The sequence below is a fragment of the Diorhabda carinulata genome, chromosome 5, assembly GCF_026250575.1.
Source record: "Diorhabda carinulata isolate Delta chromosome 5, icDioCari1.1, whole genome shotgun sequence".
Taxonomy (NCBI): Eukaryota; Metazoa; Arthropoda; class Insecta; order Coleoptera; family Chrysomelidae; genus Diorhabda; species Diorhabda carinulata.
In genome coordinates, this window is record NC_079464.1 from 19,545,682 (window position 1) to 19,567,324 (window position 21,643).

The 21,643-nt window shown below is 33.2% G+C and overlaps 1 protein-coding gene across 1 annotated transcript in view; it reads left to right on the forward strand.

Moving 5' to 3' along the window:
- The first annotated feature begins 4,824 nt into the window (after positions 1 to 4,824).
- The window catches only part of LOC130894221 (uncharacterized), a 31,630-nt gene continuing 14,811 nt past the window's right edge, over positions 4,825 to 21,643 (forward strand). The window contains exons 1-2 of the mRNA XM_057800868.1: positions 4,825 to 4,973; positions 10,767 to 10,899. Of these exons, the coding sequence (XP_057656851.1) occupies positions 10,839 to 10,899 (61 nt within the window). The 5' untranslated portion in view covers positions 4,825 to 4,973; positions 10,767 to 10,838. The remainder of the gene's footprint in view (positions 4,974 to 10,766; positions 10,900 to 21,643) is intronic.

Sequence of the window (21,643 nt, forward strand, 5' to 3'; positions counted from 1 at the left end):
GCTTTTTTGGTAACTTTTTATAATTCAAATCTAATTATTAAACTACATACAAACTTTCACATTTCGTGAGATATCTTTCGGTTAAAAAATAATCTAATTTCAAACTTTTCGACGCTTGGCGCCATCCTGAAGATTGAAAATGGATTTAAACCAGTTCATTTCCGGGTAATCTGTATGGTTTATTACCTTAGTAGAAAGTTGTGGGCCCTAGTTTTAGATTAATTGCGTTTAATTTTGATGATAAAAAGTTTAAAATTTTCCGGAGCTCGTAGGGAAACTTCCAAATGAAACTTTTCGGGAAAGTAGATGATCATCATGTAGTAGAATAAAAACTTGAGTGAGCTGAAACACATTACATTCAAAATTTCGCGACGAGTTAAATTATGATGTAGTAGAAGATGAGTCTTAAATACCACTGCGACTATTTGTACCGATGAAATTTGTCAAATTGAACACAGGGCAGAACTTTCAAAATACGAGGTAGGTTTAACAGAAAAATGACTGTTGAGAAAGATATTTCACTGTGGGAAAATAGTATAATAATCAACGGACAGTAATGTAATGAATTACAAACTTCGGGAGTTGTAGTAGAGTACAGGGTGCTTCAAGAAGAAGTTATTTTGTCTTTAAGATAGATAGAACTGAAAAATAACTTGGGTTTGCTTTTTGTATTCAAGATAAAGGTAGTCGGAGAAAAATAGTTTTTATCAGCAGTTTATAACAGAAACTACTGGCAACAATGTGATAAAATTTTATACGAATTTGTTACAGAAGTTAATATATCCTCATGAATGTTTTATGTGTTTATCATAGAGGGCGTTAGTTACACGGTTCGTACAATATTGAACATAACTTTATTGAGGTTAGATTTATTGATCAAAGATTAAAAATAAATCAATATCAGACTCTTGGTAAAATCTGATACTTTGTTTTAAAAATTATGAAGTAATAGCCGATGTATCTATCCTGGATTAATATTTTAAAGATAATGATATGAAGAATTCTCAATTCTTGACCTTTTAGACAGCTACAACGCTAGAATTGCCAGTTGTAATTTACTGGAAATAGCTTATCCAGAAGAACGCAAACAACACTACATAAGCGTTATGCTACGTCTGGTATAAAATTTTACAATCATAAATTTGTTCAAATCTATCTTGAACATTGTTTGGTGAACTTCAAGAATTGTCTTGGTTGCTTTAGATCGAATTTCTATAGTATTGTCTGTTTCGTCATAGATCTTTGGTCAAAAATTCTTTCATTGGTAACCACAGTAGACGATCAGCCAGTTCGTGGTTTGTCTTCTAATGTTGTCCACTCTTAAATGTTGCTGTTGTTCGCAAGACAAAGGATTAACGAAAACATTTCACCGTAGTTTTGATTCAGCGCTCCGGATTGTTACTTATACTGAACTGATCAAGATTTTTTTTGCCAGTTAATGAAGGCTGTCTAAATAAAAAAAATCTAAGTAAATCAAAAGCACACAGATATTTGCCCTTAAGATATACTGACATTTTGAATACTTTGAAGCCAATTTTTTCCACTCTGAAGCTGATAACATAAAAAAATCTTGATCAGATTCTTGGAGTAATGGAAATAGCTAATCGCGCGTCTTTAATTTGGTGGTAAACAAGGAAAGACTCATTAGATGATAAATTGTTTGAATATCGGTAAACAAACATTAATTCCTTGTTTTTTTCCTTGAAATAATCAGTTGTTTGACGCGATTTATACTAAATCCATCTAGAAGATTCTTAAGTCTAGATATTTATACAAAATTGAGTGTATTGCAATCTACGATATCCAAATAAACGCCTCTATAAGCTGTAAGTCACATACCGTTCTTCTTTAATCATGCTGTGCATTGTATCCATGTTTCTCGGATTGTAAACCGTTTTTGGCTGATCTTCTCGACATCCTCGGCCAACACCCGAATCCATAGGCACAATACCGATCTTGAGAACATTCTGGAGTGAGCTAGAAGCAATCTGATTGAGTTTATAGCAGCACAGACCCAGGCTGCTGCATTTACTAGGAAGGAGGCGCTACAGCTCAGGATTTAGTACAGTCTAGAAATAAAGCCAAATCAATAGTCACGTAGTTGATTTAGCTGAGGCATCTTTACAAAAACTTTAAGACCAAAGCGTACCCAGAGGATGCTCGACTCAATACAAAAGAGCGGTAAAACAGCAAGTGTTTTACCGATACTACCGCGTCAAAAGCTCTTCCGAGCTTGCTTCATTTGAATGTTCAATAACAACAACTCTTTTAGTCAATTCTTAATTCACCACTGGGTTCGCAATAACAAACGTGAATATTTACTTATACAGCGGTGTCATCAATCATTAACACCACCTGTTGCGTTTGTAAGAACACGTAAGGATCAGAAACAGAACTTATGATTATTAGCAAAAGTCGACATCCTCCACGGCGTCTAATGATAAACGATCAAGACATAGATCGGGTAAAAACTTACACACACACAGAAAGATCTAGAACTATGTTCAACAACATGAAGAAACTATATAGAGAAAATTATGCTGAAACATTTGATGTATACATGTAGGGCGCGGAAATCATTCCTTCACATAGTTTGTCAACTTTAAAGTTCCAGAAAAAGAAAAATAATTTACACATCATAGTTTAGCTTCGCATTTCTTCATTACCTAGTGATGACATCATGTATCATAAAATTTGCAGAGAATTTAGTCTAGTTTGTTTACATATGACTATCGTTAGTAAATCTATCAATATTTGTTTTTTTTATTCGTGTTTGACCATGAAAAAGATAAAATTATATGAATTTTTGTGTATTGCTGTTTATTCATTGATATTCTATCAATATTCTTAGTTAAAATTAGTGTTTAGGTTAGAGATGCGAAGCTAAACTATGATGTATAAATTATTTTTCTTTTTCTGGAAATTCAAAGTTGAAAAACTATGTGAAGGGATGATTTCCGCGCCCTACATATATACATCAAATTTTTCAATATAATTTCCTCTATAGCATACTAAAATTTTAACGAAATTGGAGGGGTGTAACCTAATCTAGATAATTGCCAAAATATTTCTTTACAATTAAACTATTACTATTATTATATTAGACCAGTCAGGTGCTACATATTTTCTGTTTTGATGGTGTAGAGACTACTACAAGGCTACTTATAAAAAAATGAAATCTTTCGAAATGTGGATAAGAGGTCTGGCTAGAGGGCGCCCTAAACGGGTGGGGTAAAAAACGAGTAACGCGTTTGGTATATAGATATTTTGTCTCTGCACCCCCCAAAACACGTTTCCGTCACTATTATAGTATTTGTGCAGTAGCGGTTTGAAACGAGCAACGTATCAATCTCAAATTTATCGTTAAATTGAAAAAAAAACCCGACTGAGTGTTATAAATTGTTGCAGGAATCCTGTGGGTACAATCCTCTATCTCTTGCGCGTGTTTTTGAGTGGTGTAAGCGCTTTAGTGAATGGTGAGAGAGCACTGAAGATGACCAGCTCCCAGGTCCTGACCAAAATCAACTAATTTGCTCGTCGAATGCGCATCCGGATGATTGCTGAGGCTGTAAACACCGATAAACAAACGGTTAGAAAAATTTTACACAAGGAATTACACATGACAAAAGTCTGTGCGAAGCTGGTGCCAAAAATCTGATTCCTGACCAAAAGCTCTTGCGTCAACGGGTCTACTCAGATTTCCTTGAAAGGCTAGAAAGGTTAGAAAAAGATCTGCTTCGAATAGGACCTGATTTGAGTCGATGGAAGCGGTAAACCAAAAAATGACAGAGCTCCTAAAGGCCCTCACTAAAGAAGACTTCCAGAACTGCTTCGTTCAATGGAAAAAAGTATGGAAAGGTGCCAGTTTCGTGATTCAATGGCCATACCTCGTATATTGACTATTGACAATATCCTGGAGGACATCACCAACATGGAAGTTGTGCAGAGAGTAGGGAAAGAGAAGGAAGTCATCTTCACAATAAGAAATACGGAAGCTGAAGTATTTTGGCCACATACGACATGAAAAATATCGTTCTTTGCAGTTGATTGTCCAATGCAAGGGGACCAGAAAGAATGCAGACTTCATGGCTGCACAAACTACGCTAGAGTAGAAGTCATCTGTTAATCTGTTTAGAAACGCAGTAAACAAAATAAGAAAAACCAACGTTCACAACGGATTAGTTAATGAAATAAGCAGAAGAAAAAAAGCTGCTTCATTCTAAAATGTTTTTATAACTTTTTAAAGGAATATTCATTAGAAAACTTTGAAGTGATGTCCTGGAATTAATTCTATTATAATCATGTTAAGAAATTTATGATTCTTCGAAGGGTCTTAATTATAATTATTGGAAAAATATCTTTCTTATTATCTCAGAAAATCAAATAATTTTTGAAAGTACAGATACTTTAGCTTTAATTGACGATAGAATTTGCCTGTGACATCTTTTATGTATTTTCTCCTTTTTTCTTGGTTATTACGGCATGTTGTTATATTCTGCTCTTTCCTAGTTGTATCCTTATCTGAGTAGCTCAATATTATTTAAAAAACGTCATGCAGTAGATTCAGAATTAGCAGCTTGTTTATTTATTTGCGAGTCGTGTCAAATTCTTACAAACCCTCGTATAACTATCAATAATTATAAATTAAAAGACAAATTTATTTAAGTTATTATTTTTTATAAAAATTAGAAACTTTTATTCGAGGGTTGTTACATCCCTGCATCCAGGTCCTTTCTATTGGCGCCTGGAGAGAATCGCTCATCCAGATTCCAGTTTCTGGAATCTGACAGCGATGGCGCACATTCAGTGCGTTTTATACTTCAAGCCGAAGTAGACAACTTGTTTTGAGTTAACAAATTCCAAGTCGTAACTTATTTCGAAATTAAAAATGGAAAATTCGATTACTGAATTAAAATTTGATGTGCTTAACGGTAAAAAGGAAGTGAATATTAACGAGTGCTAGGAAGTAATAGGTAAATAAAACTAATATATAATTAGGATTATTATTTTGAAGGTTTTGGATGTGAAAAAATACACTGGTCAACAAAAAAATATTTTGCAAACACATGAAATGAAATAAACTAATTTGAAGGTGACACTAAAAAAACTTCACAATGGTGATAATTCTATGTCTTGATTAACTAGGGATTTATGTGGATAACAAAATAGAGACTTACAGCTCAGTTAACAATTTATTTAGTTTGATACATTTTTCAATTTTAAGTGTAGAGCTGAATTATTTTTTTTTCATTATCGAGATCTTCGGGTTCTCTTTTCAATTTCCAACAATAGACTGCTAGCACAGCAGGGTTTCACTTTCTTTGATAACACTGTTCCATGTCTAATATATCCCGGTGGAAACGTTCACCATCACTAACGTCAATAAATTGAGGCGAAAAATTTGAATGTGAGTCTGCAGAATATAAATTCGTGGCCATAAATAACGCACCACCCTTTATTTCAATATCAAAACCTAAAATGTTAATCTTTTGGGTTTCTATCTTTTTTTCACACACAAAAAGTTTAAGTATCTTAAATGTTAAATTTTAATTTTATGCATATTTTAATGTTTCTTCTCATTCTATTGTTGTACCAACTTGTGGACAGCAGTAATTTAAGTCATTCAAGGTGTGTTAAAGTCGAGTCTAGTTGAACAAAAAATGAATTGTTAGGCAGTTAAATGAACGTGCAGCTGAAAGAAGTTAGTTGGACAGGGACAAAGTAAACGTGAAGTGACGTACACCACACAACCATTGGTAGATTGATGCAAACTCATTGAGATGCCCGTTTTTTGCAATTGTCGAGATCAACAAGTCCGAAATGTAAATATCTCTGATAGATAAATAAGACGACACCTTCAGAATACTGGTCTTCATCATTTTTAATACTAAATGCAAACCATAATGATCCGTTGTTGACCTAATGATGGATTGAGTATATTTTCTGATTCTGAAGTCAAACTTTTCCTGTGTGTCCAAACTTTCCTTTATCGCGACTTTTCCAAAGACACCAAAAACAAAAGTATTTATAACAGTATTCAATGTAGCCTTGTTGAATGCCTAAAAGTATAGCAATAATTTTCAAATTTACGCAGATCTTCAAAGAATATTTTTCATACTTCACCTTCTCAAGTACAAACCTCAAGATTCTTAAAAAAAAACTAAATGATTCATGGGAACAGTACTGCTTTTATAGTAATTTTTATAATAATTTTCATATATGTGAGTCGTGATCAATACCAAAAGCTTCAAATAGAGCATTGATGTTATTAAAATAAACCAAATAGCCGTTAATACTGAAATATTGCACTTTCAAGAGATTTCATTGCTTAAGACGCGAGCTAAGAAGTTCTGCTTGTGCTTTCGATACATGTATGTATCTAGCTAAGTGGTTCAATATTTTTAATCCAACTGAGTGCTAAATGGGGTTCAGATAAGTTGAGAAGAACGAAGTCATGATTTATGTGGACGTGGTTTTCCGTAACATCTTCATTTTCTTCGTCCAAAGACGCTGTAAGAAGTGGATGATTTCAATATGATGATATAATCTTTTTTGCGAGTTTTGCGCCTTGCAGATTCATTCACACAAAAATAACAATCTTCAATCTAGAAGATGGTTTTTCGGTGTTTTCTATAGCATTCGTGTCGCAAAAGATAAACGGCCAGACAACCAATACCTCAAATTTTCACTATGGCATCACAAGTCACAAAATCTGGAATATTCAGTTAATTGTTTTAGATTTCATGCCTGCTACGGAAAGCCATACAGGTGCATCTGTAGACAACATTCTCTTTGAGGTATTCTTTACAATGATACATTGGAAACTTTATCTCTTTTATCTCAGGTTTTTATGAAATTTTTTGAATCAAATCAAAGCAGATGAGATATCGAAAAAGAATTGGAGTATTTTGAAAATGACATTAGATCAGAAAATGATATAAACGATACTAATTTAGATTTGAAATTAGATACCTTGTAAAGAAAATCAAAAACTCAGTGCTAATGCAACTTAAACTCAACAGTGCTTGCGAGAACGTAAACTTAAGATGGCTACGTCAAAGCTAGATGTGACTACAAGATGTCATCCAACTTTCGAGATGCTAACACGGAGCTTAAGTGTGAGAAATGCTTCAACTATATTTACAGATAAAGAATAGATTTTCTAATATCTGAGAAGCTTCCAAACACCCTCTTCAATACTCGACAGGAAAATATTGTTCTCATAATATAAACTAAGTTCAAGACACAGAAGAAATATGGACTCAACAACTAGATAATACAGTTGATAGAAACGCTATTGATGACCAAATAAGTCACTGCATTCAAGCTGCGAGAGATGAAATACTAAAAAACTATAACATATGGTTATTATTCTGGATCTTTGACATCAAGTCCAATCATTATCCTCTTCTTCGTAGGAAAAGCTTTTACAATTAGAATCAGTTCAAAAGTTTGAAGAAATACTTGAAGCTAACTACTTACAATAATTCCGAGAATTATCTACAGGATCCAATACCAGCCCAACACTAAGTCTTGAAAAAGAAGATAACGAGTTTGATTTAGATGTTACTTACCTACTTAAAAAAGGTAATAATGATAAGTCAGAATCTTGGAAGAATGGAATTGAAAAATATTCAAAAGTTGTACCTAGATCAGACATTACTGGGAATATACTTGAATGGTGGAGAAAATACGGAAATATCTACCCGTCATTATCGAAAAGCTGAGGATTATCTATAAACGCCAGCTATTTTAAAGAGCAGCTATAACAAGTTAAGAAATCTGCTAGACGTTGACTCCATAAGTTTTATGTGTCTTAATTCATGACATATGAATTTCGAGCTGGAAATGTCTTGAGTTTTTTTATTTAACATCTAGTTTCAATAAGATTATCATTTATACAGTGCGGTGTATATGTGAAGAATGTTCAAAATGACCACCATTCACTTCTTGATAATAACCAAGGTGATTCTCCTACATTTTGTATCACTTCAGGGGTTATTTTGTTAATTTTTTCCGTTATCCTAGCTTTCAAATTATCAATATTCTCTGGTCTATCAAAATATACCTATAACCTCATAAGTAGTAATCTAGAGGAGTCAAATCGGGGGATTTAGCCGGCTATTCGATTGTTCCACGTCGTTCCAATACACCTATTGGAAAAAACCTAGCTCCGTCTTGTTGATAATGAAAATATATATCTCATTTGGACGATTAACATCAAGAAAAGGCTTTGTAATATACGAAGTTAATCAAAAAGTCTAGATAAACCTCAACATTAACTGTGCCCTCAACAAAATAAGGGCCAATAATTTCATTGATACCAGCCCAATCGTTCACTTTTTTAGGATATTGAGTATGTGCCTTGCATATCCAGTAAGGATTTTCTTTGCTCTAATATCTAATAATTGCTGGTTAACCGTTTCGTTTAAATAAAACGTCGCTTCATCAGAAAAAACTATTTTTTATGGACTGCAAAGCTGCGATCGTTCTGTCCATCATCAATTCGTAGCTTTCTATCAGAATCATCTTCATTTAACTCCTGAACCAACTGAACTTTGTAAGGGTTTTTTTCTTTATAAAAAACTCTCAAAATAGATGATTTACTTACATCATTGTAGGCGGATAGTTCTCGAGTTGTCTTATGCGTACTTTTTCATCAGTAAATTGAACATTTCTACCTGGTTTTTTAATATTTCTCACATGTCCAGTTTCACGAAACTTTTTGACTTGTTCGAGGTTTTTTTCACATAGTATATAATAACGCTCAAACTGAATTTATTCCATATATATAGACCGCATTGTATATCTTATGTTTCCCACAAATAAATAAGTTTCATCTTTTTTATTGTTTTCTTGGCAAGAAATCTTGTTATCGAGATAAAATTTTCTCCAGTCTTCAAATATCAAATTACTTCTTTTCTTGATTTTGTCTTGCAGAATTCATTGCCTGATCTACCACCATTTCCATTCCTGTAACCCTTTGGTAATTGATAATAACACTAAATATATAAATTTTCTTATCAGACATTAAATAAACATCTAATTTTCTTCTGACATTTATTAAATTTGTATTCAAATTAGTTCCAAAATAATTTAGAATAGTTCATTTGTATATGTGTTCAAAAACCACAAATAGTTTCTTGTATTAAATAAGCTGCAAACCTTCTGATAATTTTCTACTCGTACAATAAAATAACTTTACAATGTCTATAACATATTATTCATCTCGTATTTTACATATTTTTGTCTAAATGCCTCACACGGTATATTTGAAACGTACCGCTTCATTAACCGATTCAAAAATGTGATAAATCATTTAGTGATTCAGCTGTCAAAGATAATGAAGCTTCTAAGCTTGAAGGATTAAAATTAATTTACACCTGATTGAATCTTACTTGAACTTCTTCAATGGTTCATTCACTGTAACAAATTTGTGTTTTTACTCGAATTTGTTCACCTTATATACATATATACATCGTAGTTTATGGTTTTAACCTAACGTACAGCCAGTATTCCCAACTTTAAGAAATTTATTTTCCTATAACCCCAATAAAAACCCCCTAAAATCCCCACAATTACATGGGATACCCCCAAAATATTTATAGAATAGATAATTAAATAAGTGGAGTATGCCATAAAAATCTCGAAAACCAGAAAATCAACCGGATCTGACAACATTCCAATAGAATGCTTGAAGCAAGAGTGGATCCAGGGTCTTGACAAAGGGGATGATTGGTATTAGAACGAGCCATCCCCCAAAGATATGACAATTTTTACTTTAAAACTAAAGTCCTCATCGACTTTGAAACAGAAAACTAAATTAATCAGGATTTAGGGTGAGTCATGACCCCCATGACCCCCCTGGATCCTCACTTGGCTTGAAGGCTTTGGACGATAGGAACTTGACTTGACTCTTACAAAATTGTTCAACAAAATCTACAAAACGGGGGAAATTCCAAAAACTGGCTTAAATTATCAACCAACCCCAAGTCCTGTGACGAATATTGGATGATCAGCTTGATGACCACACACTAAAAGTACTAATCACTAAAGCAGAGATTATATCGGAAATGTGAAGAACGACTAGATGAAACGCAGCTTTAGAGAAGAATTACAAACATATTCTTTACAATGTTATATATCGATATTTGAAATATTTCTATATATATATATATATATAGAAATACCCAGTAAGTTGCTAAGAAACTAATAAATAACAGCGAAATCACAAGTCATTGTTTTGTAAAGAAATATCAACACATTTCAAGAACTAATAATTTTAGGTACAGGGAATGCTTGATAAAAATACAGGGTGATTCATTTTGAAAAAAATAATGTATTTTGATTCACCCTGTATCAATGAATACGAGAGAAATAAACAATTATCCAGAATTTTTTAAACTATTCGAATGCTTTAGCTGCAACAGATCTTCAGTTTTGAATTTCTCTTACATTGTACAGAGTCTACTCCAAACACGCGCCTTTACTCTCCGGAATATAGTGGTGAACCCAATTCTCGTATTAGTGAATATTCTTTGCAATTCATTTTCTTCTTCCTTTACATACCGTTGCAGGACACGAGTGCAAACTTCCCAGCGCGTGAATTTCTGCTCAAAATTCAGAAATCTTTGCACTCATCTGAACTGAATTTTGTTGTTTCGCGCGTTTTTTCAAAAATTCCGGTTTATATTTGAACCACCCTCGTACTTATGGTACCTCGTAAAATTATGGTCTTTGTGGAAGCTTGATATCGTTTTATTTAGTTTCAGAATCACTAAGTGTCCCTATAAAGGAGTTTACAAGTGATCTAATCACACTAAGGGGAAGTTTTTAATATGCCTGTAGGTGGTAGAGTTGCAGGGAAAGTAAGTGGAATAGTTTCCAATAATTACAACGGTGAGTATATTTAGTGAAATATTTATTTATTCATAAAAATATGTGAAATTGATTGGGATAATAGATTGACACTGTATAAAACTATTCCCATACTAATATTTGTTCTACAACAAACATTTTTATACAAGTTTATGCATATATTAGGTGTGCTGAATCGTTCGTGGGTTGACACATAGATGGTGCTTCTAGTATTAGTTATTCTTTGTAGATCAAGCTCCTGAGCACGACGTCGAATTGAGGTTGATGGATTGTTTTGAAAACATTTTTGAAAAGCAGTGATGTTTTCAGCCGATATTGTAGTACGTTGTGGTCCTTGCTTGGGCCCATCAGTTTTCTATGAAATCATTCACTACACGATAAATAGTGCGTCTTGGCGGCAAGTTGTTTCTCCCAAAAATTTCACGTAACTTTCTTATATTCACAGTAATCGTTGATTGATTTTGATAAAATGTTTCAACGTTTAAAACACGTTGCCACGTCTCTATTTAAAATATGAACTGTCTAATGTACTAATGTTTACCAAAATGGCGGGAAAACAAAGTAGTATCGGACATCCGGTATATGATAAGCATAAAAACGAAATGTATAAATACGAAAAAATACAATTTTGATAAAGTGAAAAGCTTCAATTGTAAATAAACAGAATGATAAAATCGAAAAGAGAAAAGATTGTTTGCAACTTGGAGATTTATTAGAGATAAAACTGAAGTACTAAAATTAAGTTAAGGACGCAAAGAACAATTATTGCAACTATCAAGCAGAAACTATGTGTTTTACGAAGAAAAATTGAGGAAACCTGAGGATATTCCACTATTTAAATCCACAAAATAATATTTTATTACTAAAATAATCGCGTTTTATTGAACAAAAACATAAACACTTGAATATTCCTTGAAGAATATTGTTTTATGTTTAGAATAGAAACAGACATTCACTTTTTCTATTTCATATAGCAAAAAATAGACTTAAATTAAATGTTGCTTTGGAAAATATTATAAATCTTCACCCTAACAGCTTGTAAAATGATTCTTTCGTCGCTTTTGTTCATTTTAAATTGTTTTAAATGAAAATTCTAAACTTCTGTAGCCTTCCAGAGAAATTTTGTGCTCGAATAGCGCAACGGGAGAATGCTTTCACAATACGAAAATGTTTACAACCAACGGAATGTCAAATGAGGGTGTATGTGCTTGAAGTGAAATTTCGACAAATATTCAGACCAAGACGAAAATCCATATTTCATTCGTTACGTCGACAAGGAAATAAATGTATGTAAAAGATATTTCGAATCATATTCGAGTTAAATTATTTAATATTAACACTAGGTCTTCTTTTTTTGAACCCCCACGAAAATTTTAAATGAGAAAGGGAGTCGTGAAGCTGTACTAGATTCTACTCTGGATAAGATGGCTTATCAACAGTAAAATATTCGGTAGCAGAGTTTAAACGAAGCTGTAAGCAAAGAACAGCATCGCAATGGTCGACCAAATGAGGTGACGACTCTAGAAATGATAAAGAACATCCACAAAGCGGTACTGGATAATCGTCGACTGAAAGTACGCAAGCTAGTAGATATAAAAGGTATATCAAAAAGTGCATCGCATATTAACTGAAACTTTGGACATGAGAAAGCTTTGTGCAAGATGGTGCCGCCTTTGCTCACAATGCATACAAAAGCAGCATCGAGTGATTAGCAATGTTCCACAGAAATAAAGCTGAATTTTGCGCCGTTTCATAAGCATAGGTGAAACGTTGGTTCATCACTTCATATTCGAAACAAAAAAACAATCAAAACAATGGCTTGAAAAGGGAGAACCGATTCTAAATGAGGCAAAGACAGTTTCCTCTGCAGGCAAGGTCATGGCGTCGGTTTTTTTGGATGCGTGTGCGATAATTTTCATTGACTATCTTGAAAAAGGGAAAACCTTTAACGGTGAGCAAGAAAATCAAGCAAAAACGGCTACATTTGGCAAAGAAGAAACTGTTGTTTCATCAAAACAATGCACCAGCTCACACATCCCCTATTGCAATGACCAAAATCAATAGAACAAAGTTTAAATTGCTACCTCATGCACCCTATTCGCTAGATTTATCTCCCTCGAATTATTTTCTGTTCCTAGACTTTAGAAAATTGACTCGGTGGTCATGAATTTTCCAACAATGAGAAGGGGATCATTGAAATCACTAGGAATAGTGTATGGAGCTAAAAGATTATGATAAATGAAAAATAAATATATTTTTTTCCAAAATTTTTGTGTTTTCTTTGTTGGTCCAGGTACTTCTGGGACCATCCTTGTATCTGGTCAACATTCTCGCTGTAAGCAATTTCTTGAGATTTTTTTAGACAGTTTTGTGCAAAAATTAGGACATAGCGTTACCAAATGTTAACGAACTGGTAACACCTGGTGGATCATCTCCATAGCATCATATTTTTTTCGAAATAAAATGGTTAATAGTTGTACAAAATTTAGCTCCTTGGAATTTATATGAACTAACAAAAATTCTGATTTAAATCTGTCTCTATTATTTTGTTTTATTTTTTTTCAAATGTTTCCAATTAAAAACGAGCGCCATCTCGTTAGTAAGTCATAAAATAAGACTGCAGCGAAAACATTTAGAGGGTCCACACTCAAATGGTAACGCTAGGCGTTAATGATTTTGAACTTCTACAAACGCCTATCGATCCCGACTAATTACCCAATTGTTCATTTCCATTTACCTATTCATTTGTAAAATCATATTGCTAACGCTTGAATATTTCTTGTCTTCTACGTCAGAATCGGGACATTGTTTTCAATCAAATTTAGCTGGTTAATGTTTTATTTATTCTGTAGATGAACTTGTATTCCTTTGTGCTCGGTAACTTTCCAATAAGAAATCAATATGAAGATAAATAAATTCCGGTCTGTAGGTGAAACGAAAAGCGACAAGATCTATTGATTCGAAAATTTCATTATTTGCCGAATTTGGAAAATAGGACAAAATAATTTCGTTTCAATAAAGTTAGTAAACTGTGACTAATGTGTGTTGGTAAAAAGAACGTGAATTTTATGAATTACGAAAAAGTTTTCGACAGAGTGTAACAACTTAACTACTAAGGCGACTTGATATAGAATTAAAAACTTGTAATAGAACCAATCAGTTGCAGTTGGACAACGATCTTTCAAATGCATAGAAAATCCTTAGAAGAACTAGACAAGGAATCGTTCTCTCTCCACTCCTATTTAACCTTCATTTGGAAGACATCCTTCAGGATACAGTCCTGATAGCAGAATGACCTCTAAAGGCTTCTGGACGTAGTTGAAATACACAGTAGGCTTATGGAAATCAATCTCAAAATAATACAAAGCTCCTAGTAATTGGTCAGCAGACGTAGAGATCAAATGCAGGATATAAAAAGCGAGGTGCTCATTCATGAACATCAAAAACGTGTTTACGAACTCTGACTTCGACCTCAATCTCAGACGGAGCGGAGGTTCACAAAATGCTACGTATGAAAATGAAACTGGAAGATAACACCATGAACAGATTGGAGGTATTTGAGATGTGTATCTACCGAAGAATTTTGAACTTGAATTTCTTGAACGATAAAAAAACCAACGAAGAAATTATTCTAGGGGGAACAAGAATTGCTGGACTGGACACATAGCTGGGACATGTGATACAAAGCGAGGGACACCATTTTCTTCAACTCTTGATTGAAGAGAAGACAGAGAAAAAAAGAAGAAGGTTTGGCCAGAAAGAAGATGTTGTGGCTCCACAAAATCTTATAAGATAATAACTAGGAGTGTTAATTGAGACCACAAGAGACAAGATAAAATGGTTAGAAGTAATCGCAAACATCCATAAATGGATAGCAGAAGAAGAAGAAGGAAAAATACGGATTAAAGATAAAAAGTAACAAAATGAACTACAACCAACCAACCAACTACATCGGAAGATGTTTGAAAGAGGACTGGGAGGAAGAGAGAAAGAGAACTGAAGAATATCCTTACCAACAAAGCTTAGAAAAAAAATTAATTTCTTTTTTGATACCTCCAACAAAAAATACATTTTTTGATACTGTTATAGTTATTAGGAAGCGATCGAATCATTTTTGAGTGTTAATTAAGGATAACTTAACCTCAAAATTTCACAAAAGTTATTTATTTGGAGTATTCGATGACTTTGACGTTTATGATACCAAAATGGCCGCTGGGGGCAAACAACTTTTGATTAGCATTATTTGAACTGTGTTCTCAATAGTTGTTTTTTTGTTTAAATTTTGTTTTTAGTGGTATTTTTTTTCGATCGTTTGTCGTTCAGTTATAGAATTATTTAAATATCAAGCAGTTACATAAGCAATAATGAATTAATTATTGTGAGTAGTGTTTGAAGCTGTTCAATCTCAACAAACCCAAAATTTTGCATCGAATGAGACATTAACTGAAACGTGGTTCTATAATTTCACACCTGAGCTGAATGGATGCACGTGATCAACCGATTCCAAAGCGTGACAAGTCGCAAAAGTCGGCTATCAAGGTAATAACATCATTTTGGGATGGGCATGGTACAATATTTTAAAAAACGAAGAAACCATAACCAACCAACAGTGATTTTTACTTACTGTTCTTAAAGTGATTGAAGGATGAAGTTGTGGCGAAACAGCTACATTTATGGCTATTTCATGAAGATAATTACCCTTGAAGGTGACTGCTAAATAATGTCTAAGCATTCATCACTCCACTACAACTTTTTGTGATTTTTCAAAGGCTTTCGATTGTGTTAATCATAATATTTTAATTAACAAATTGCAGTTGAAGTCATACCTTACCAACAGAAGTCAGCTTGTAAGGGTTGATACAACGATGTCTGTGGAGTGCCTCAAGGCTCAAAGCTAGGCCTTATTTTGTTTCTTATGTTTATAAACGACATCGCATATCTAAACATCAGTGATGAAATATGTCTTTCTGCAGACAATACGAGTTACTCTTGGAGCTCCCTAGACCATGTCTAGTGACTCAATTACCTTTAAATCTTGGTGCGATTCTAATCTCTGTCTCAACATTTCTAAAACCAAACTTTTATAGTATAAAAATAAATTGCAGCCTTTTTATACAATAACACCATCATTGACGTCGTTGAACTGTAGCATTCTTAGGACGTTCAGAATTATTTGAGGGCTCAATATTTTACAATGCAAAAAAATGCACAATCACTTGCTAATATACTCATATTATCTACAATTTTGTTATTAATTGTGGTTTTATTTGTATCTTTATTTATTTATTTATTTTTGTGTATTTCTTAGTTTTTACAAGCTTTTGTCTACAAATTGTTAAAAATTTTTGATACTAAATTAATCCAAAATCTATTGAAGAATTTTCCTTCTATGCTAGCCTATGAATTTCCAGTCCACTTAGTCTACTAATTGTACATTTACTTATTATTAAGTACTTTATATAATGTGATAATTCTTACATAAGATCGACTATGGATAGTTTTCTGAAAAAACTCCATTTTTCACAATAATCCAGAAATAAATTATCTCACAGTCCTTCAGACGGTTGTAGCTTCAATTTATTACAAAAGTCTGGGTTTCCAACGCAGCCATTAATCGTTTGGTTTACGATGCAAACAACTTGAATTTAAATTAAACTGTAAAGAATAATAGAAACCCTCAAAAGAATTTTGATTACTTCGTTTTACCAACACTTATTTCAGTTAATTCTTCAGAGTCTTTCCATCTACATAAAAGTTTGTATAAGCTGCCAGTCAGTGAAATATTATTCGGAAGATTATGTGGGTTAGTGAAGTGATTGTCATTTTATTAATCTTTTTGGTGAAGAGCCTCATAAAATTGATAAATTCGAGAGGTAGTTATTTATAGTGGCCGTCAAAATCAGTTGAAAAATGACATTAGAATTTTGATATCCCATGAGGCCATTCTAGAACAGGATGGTATTAGGTACCTCGTTTAGATCTACGTGAATTTTTTGATAATCTCACTTTATTTAAAATGTTGAATTGAAACAAGGAGGATACAAGATTATTTCGAATATTCCAAGTTCAAAGAATGAAACTATACAATTTCGTCATCACTTTCCTAACTATTACATAAGAACACTCCCAGAAGGTAAACTTCAATCTCTGAAGACGATAACTTGGTTATCGAAACGAAACGAAAAATTTTCTTCTGCTTATGTGTGGTTTAAAACAATGTGGTATGACTGAATAACGAATTTATGTGCCAAACATTTTGATATAATATACGCATGCATATCTATTGAAATATGACAAAATATGTTCAAAACAAGCACAAAATGGGGAGTTTGTATGACCCCACTGAATATGGATATGTCAAATCTGACATTGCTATAAGAGAGCTTGACATTATTAATGGTTAAGTGGTTTCTTGATGAATGACTTGAGGTGGGCACCATCCACTATGAAGTCTTCTGTCCAGCGTCTTTTCAATCTTCTTTGTTCCATTGGATCAGAGTAAAGCTTGGATATTAGTGAATTTTGGTGGTTTTCGTAGCGGTTTTTGTTTATTATCGCTGATGTCTGAATAACTTCATTGATGGTTGGAATACTGAGGTCTGTGTGTAATGTGTGGTTGCTTATGAACCATGGAGCATTAACTATTATTCTAAATTGAAAAGTTTGCAGAACCTTGGTGTTCGATGGTTTAACGCAACCCCATAGCTCTATGCCATATTGGTTTTAGGATGATTTTATACATAAGTATCTTATTTTTCATTGTTAATTTTCAGCTTTAGTATGTGTTTCTTCCAAGTTCATTTTTGGTCCAAGTGTAGTCCGAGGTATTTGACTTCTGTTTTAACTGGAATCGTCAATGATCACTTGTGGACAGACACCTCGTTTTGTGATGAACGTGGATTATTAGTGTTGACTTTCATTCTCCACTGAAGTAACTATTCTTGTAGGTGATATTGTAGTTTTTCTGTTGCTCTTGTAGGGTCTGTATCTGAAGACATTATTGTAGTATCATCTGCGAAGGTAGTGGTTAGAGTATCGTCGCCAGTTGGAATATCAGCAGCATACTTAAGGTACAGATAAGGGCCAAGGACACTTCATTAGGTGACGCCTGGTTTTATGGGTTGATAATTGGATAAGGAGGTTTGGACTTTGACTTGTATATATCTATCACTTAGGTAAGATTTAAGTGAAAGGGATAATTTTTGTTTTATTTTGAACAGTAGTCCTCTGTTGGATGTTCTATTTGGGTTGTTTACTTACAACATTTAGGTATCTGTGAACATGACTTTTAACGTAGATTAAACCAACAGGAGTGTGTATATCAATTTGCTTCGACTTTTGGTGGTGAATCACCATCTCTAGACAAAGTGTTTCGCTGGTTTTCCGATTCCAGTCGTGATCGCACTTGCTTGTTCTGCCAGACAACATCGATGCTGTGCGTGAAATGATAGAGCATAATTTGGTAATCGCTCAAAAAATTTGTGTCGATTGGTGTACGGAAATGCTGAAAAAATTCGATTGCGGTGCAACAGTCAAAACGTCAAATCGATGGGTCATCCGCCATACAGTCCTGGTTTAGCACCCAATGATTTCTTCTTATTCCTGTAAGTTAAGAATAAATTGCCATGTCAACGTTTTCTATACTTGAAGAAGCGGTTCTAACAAAACTTATAAAAACGTTTTTTTTTCCATGGAGATGGGAAGGGTTCAAATAATTCCAACTAATTAAAAACGAAGACAAAGCAAAACAAGTAGTATAGATATGATGAAGTCCATTTTTTTCTCTATTGTTTGTATTCTCCATAGTTTTTTATTGTTCTGCTTGCTAGATATGTCTTCCATGTGTCTTTTTTATTTTGGGTAGTCCACCAAGGTGTCAATCTTTTGTTGGTTCTTGTTTTGTATTTTCCTAAGTGCACTGGTGGATTCACCAGCAGACTGAATAGGCTGAAGCCTAGAACGGCGAATTTTGCGAAGGGGCAAATTGTGTTACACAGTTTTTTATCACGATTTAAGTCGGGTTTCGCAATTTTTACAGAAATGGAAGTTATTGTGTAAGTTCTATTTATATTTCAATTTTTTCTTATTTATCTATACTATTTCTACTTGTGGAGTGAATAAATAAACAGTCTCTTACATTATTAATTTATTTAAACACTATACACTACATTATTTTATAATAAATCACGTATCACAAACAATTAACTAACCAACATGAATAATGTATTTGAATTATTCGATTACTTTCTATTTCGGTCTATTCACTATGTTTATTTATTATAAATTAAACTAAACTGCGATACGGAAACTCCTTATATATATATATATATATATATATATATATATATATATATATATATATATATATATATATCCCGAAAGAAACAAAACAAATGAATAAATAGACCTCCCTAGAAATTATTCGAATGAAACAATGTAATAATGAAAAATTCTATAAAACAAACATCAAACGGATATAGCGGTTTATAAAAAGTTTGTCAAAAGCGCCGCGCGTCTTAGCCGAATTTTAAAATTCCACTAGATCTTGGGAGGACCGGCTCAAGGGCGAGGACGCGTTCGTAACAACATTATATAAATTTTGAATAGTTTTAAGAAAATATAAACCTTACTTTAAAATTAGTACATGACTGAAATTTTCCTTGCATAAAATAATATCTTTTGACCATTATTTACGTGAAATTATGTTAGGTTAGGTTAGGTTGAGTTAGGTTGCTAGGTAGTTGAAATTTCATTGATAACAAATGTAATTCAAATAATTTTAAGCTAATTTTAGAGGTCAATAGAGGCAGCAAAATACAAACAGCCTACAGGTGGCAAACCTATAAATCCGCCATCTCCCAATAATAAATTAACGTAAATAATTTATATAACAGACTAGATGATAAAAACCGTTAAATCCTTGTAAGATTTGTATCTTTATTTAGCTATTTTTATGTTTGGTTTTTAGTTTTTACAAGGCTTTATCTACAAATTATAACAATTTTTTGACAATAGAGCATTTCTCTCTCTATTCGTAAAGTGTGTGAAGTTATAATCTGAACTGGGAATTTCCTACCTAATCGTTTTTACCTGTTTGCGAAATGAGCGAAGTGAATCGAAAAATTTCATGAGTTTTTTTCTAATTGCTGTAGATGAATTATTGGTGTCCGATGAAACTAAACGGCCATTTTTTTTCAATATTTCAACCTCCCTAAGGTTAAAAATACAGCAATAGTTTCATTGCCACTCAATTCTAACTAAAAGTTCCCATTCTCAGTTCTTATTTTTGTCGCCAGATATTTCTCATCAGGATTTTCGTTGTTCTTGCTACACGTTGACTGTGTTTTAACATGAAATAGCTGAAATTATTTTCTTGTTGAATGCAACATGATATGAAAACCTCCGATTCTGTGTAAATATATTCTGCTCGATTTCTATTCCTCGTTAAACTAATACCAAAGCTTTGTACAAAAAGAAAAACCAAAACAAAAAATAACGAGAAAATTAAATTCTATATTGTCACGCTGTTCACAGTGTTTGAAAATCGAAAAGTTTTTCATATCAGATATAAGGTCATAGGTCACATTGTTTCTTAAATGATGGATGTTGTAACTTTTTCAGACTGGCTGAGTTCTTTGAATGGCGAATAAGAAGTTTTCTTTGATTAATTGTATATTCGACAAATCTATTTTTATTTTTAGTTCTACCACTTTCCTTTTATCAATAATGATCTTATGTAATAAATTCTGGTACTGTAGGTGTTAAGCACATCAATTTTTAAGAAAAAACTTCTAACGCCATTGTAAAATTAATACAGAGTGTCCTATAAGGAGCAGTTAATTCCGATTTTTAGTTACAAACATTATATTTTGAGAAAATGTTGGAAGACGTTGATTTTTGTTCTGAAAAAATATCTTTTATTTGTCATTATTTAGTGACACAACTGGATGGGTACAAAAACTTTGTATGTATTAATTAATAATTACTAAAAAACCATTTTTTCTCTGTTCTCTTGAAGAACTCTTTCGAGATCCTATTGACTGCGCCAATTACAATTTTTTTCACCAAATTCTTAGAAACGAATTTTTATCAATGAAATATAATGTATTATATGGGATTTGAACCAATTTCCATGTCCAGTATCAGTAGTGGTACCATTTGCGACAATTTTTGTTACTGCTATCACTAGTGAAATAATTGATTAAATAACTTCACTGTCACTGGTTCAAGGACTTTTACCTTTCAAGTAAAGAAGAAAGAGACATCGTCTTGAGCCAAATGAAAATCTTTAGGGGCTTTCTTCCCACGCAAACAGTGTGATTCGCCAGGGGTAACCAACCCCTAGTTGAGGTGTTCTTTTTTCTCCACATTGAGATATTCTTTTTTGATTGCTAGGCAATCCCCTTTGAAAGAAGTGCATCTACGCAAAGAGGGAATTTAGGAAAGTGAGTAGCGAAACGAATAAATTTAGCATAGATCGATTATTTGTTCAATTCTTTATGTTTTAAAACTCACTATTTGCACAAATTGAAGGCGAACAGAAAAATTAAATGTAAATTCGAAGCCTTCCTTTACTTCGCCCCGAGAGTCACCGAAATATTCGATCCAAGCTAGTTAAACCGCAGGGAAATCGACTTCACTCGGTTCTGCGAAGTGACTCAACTTCAAGTCGCTGAAACGACCTTAGAGACCGCGGAGGTGCTTGAACGAACTCTATTGACCGTTTTTTTGCCGAATAGACCTAGATCCATGACGTCCTCGTCAT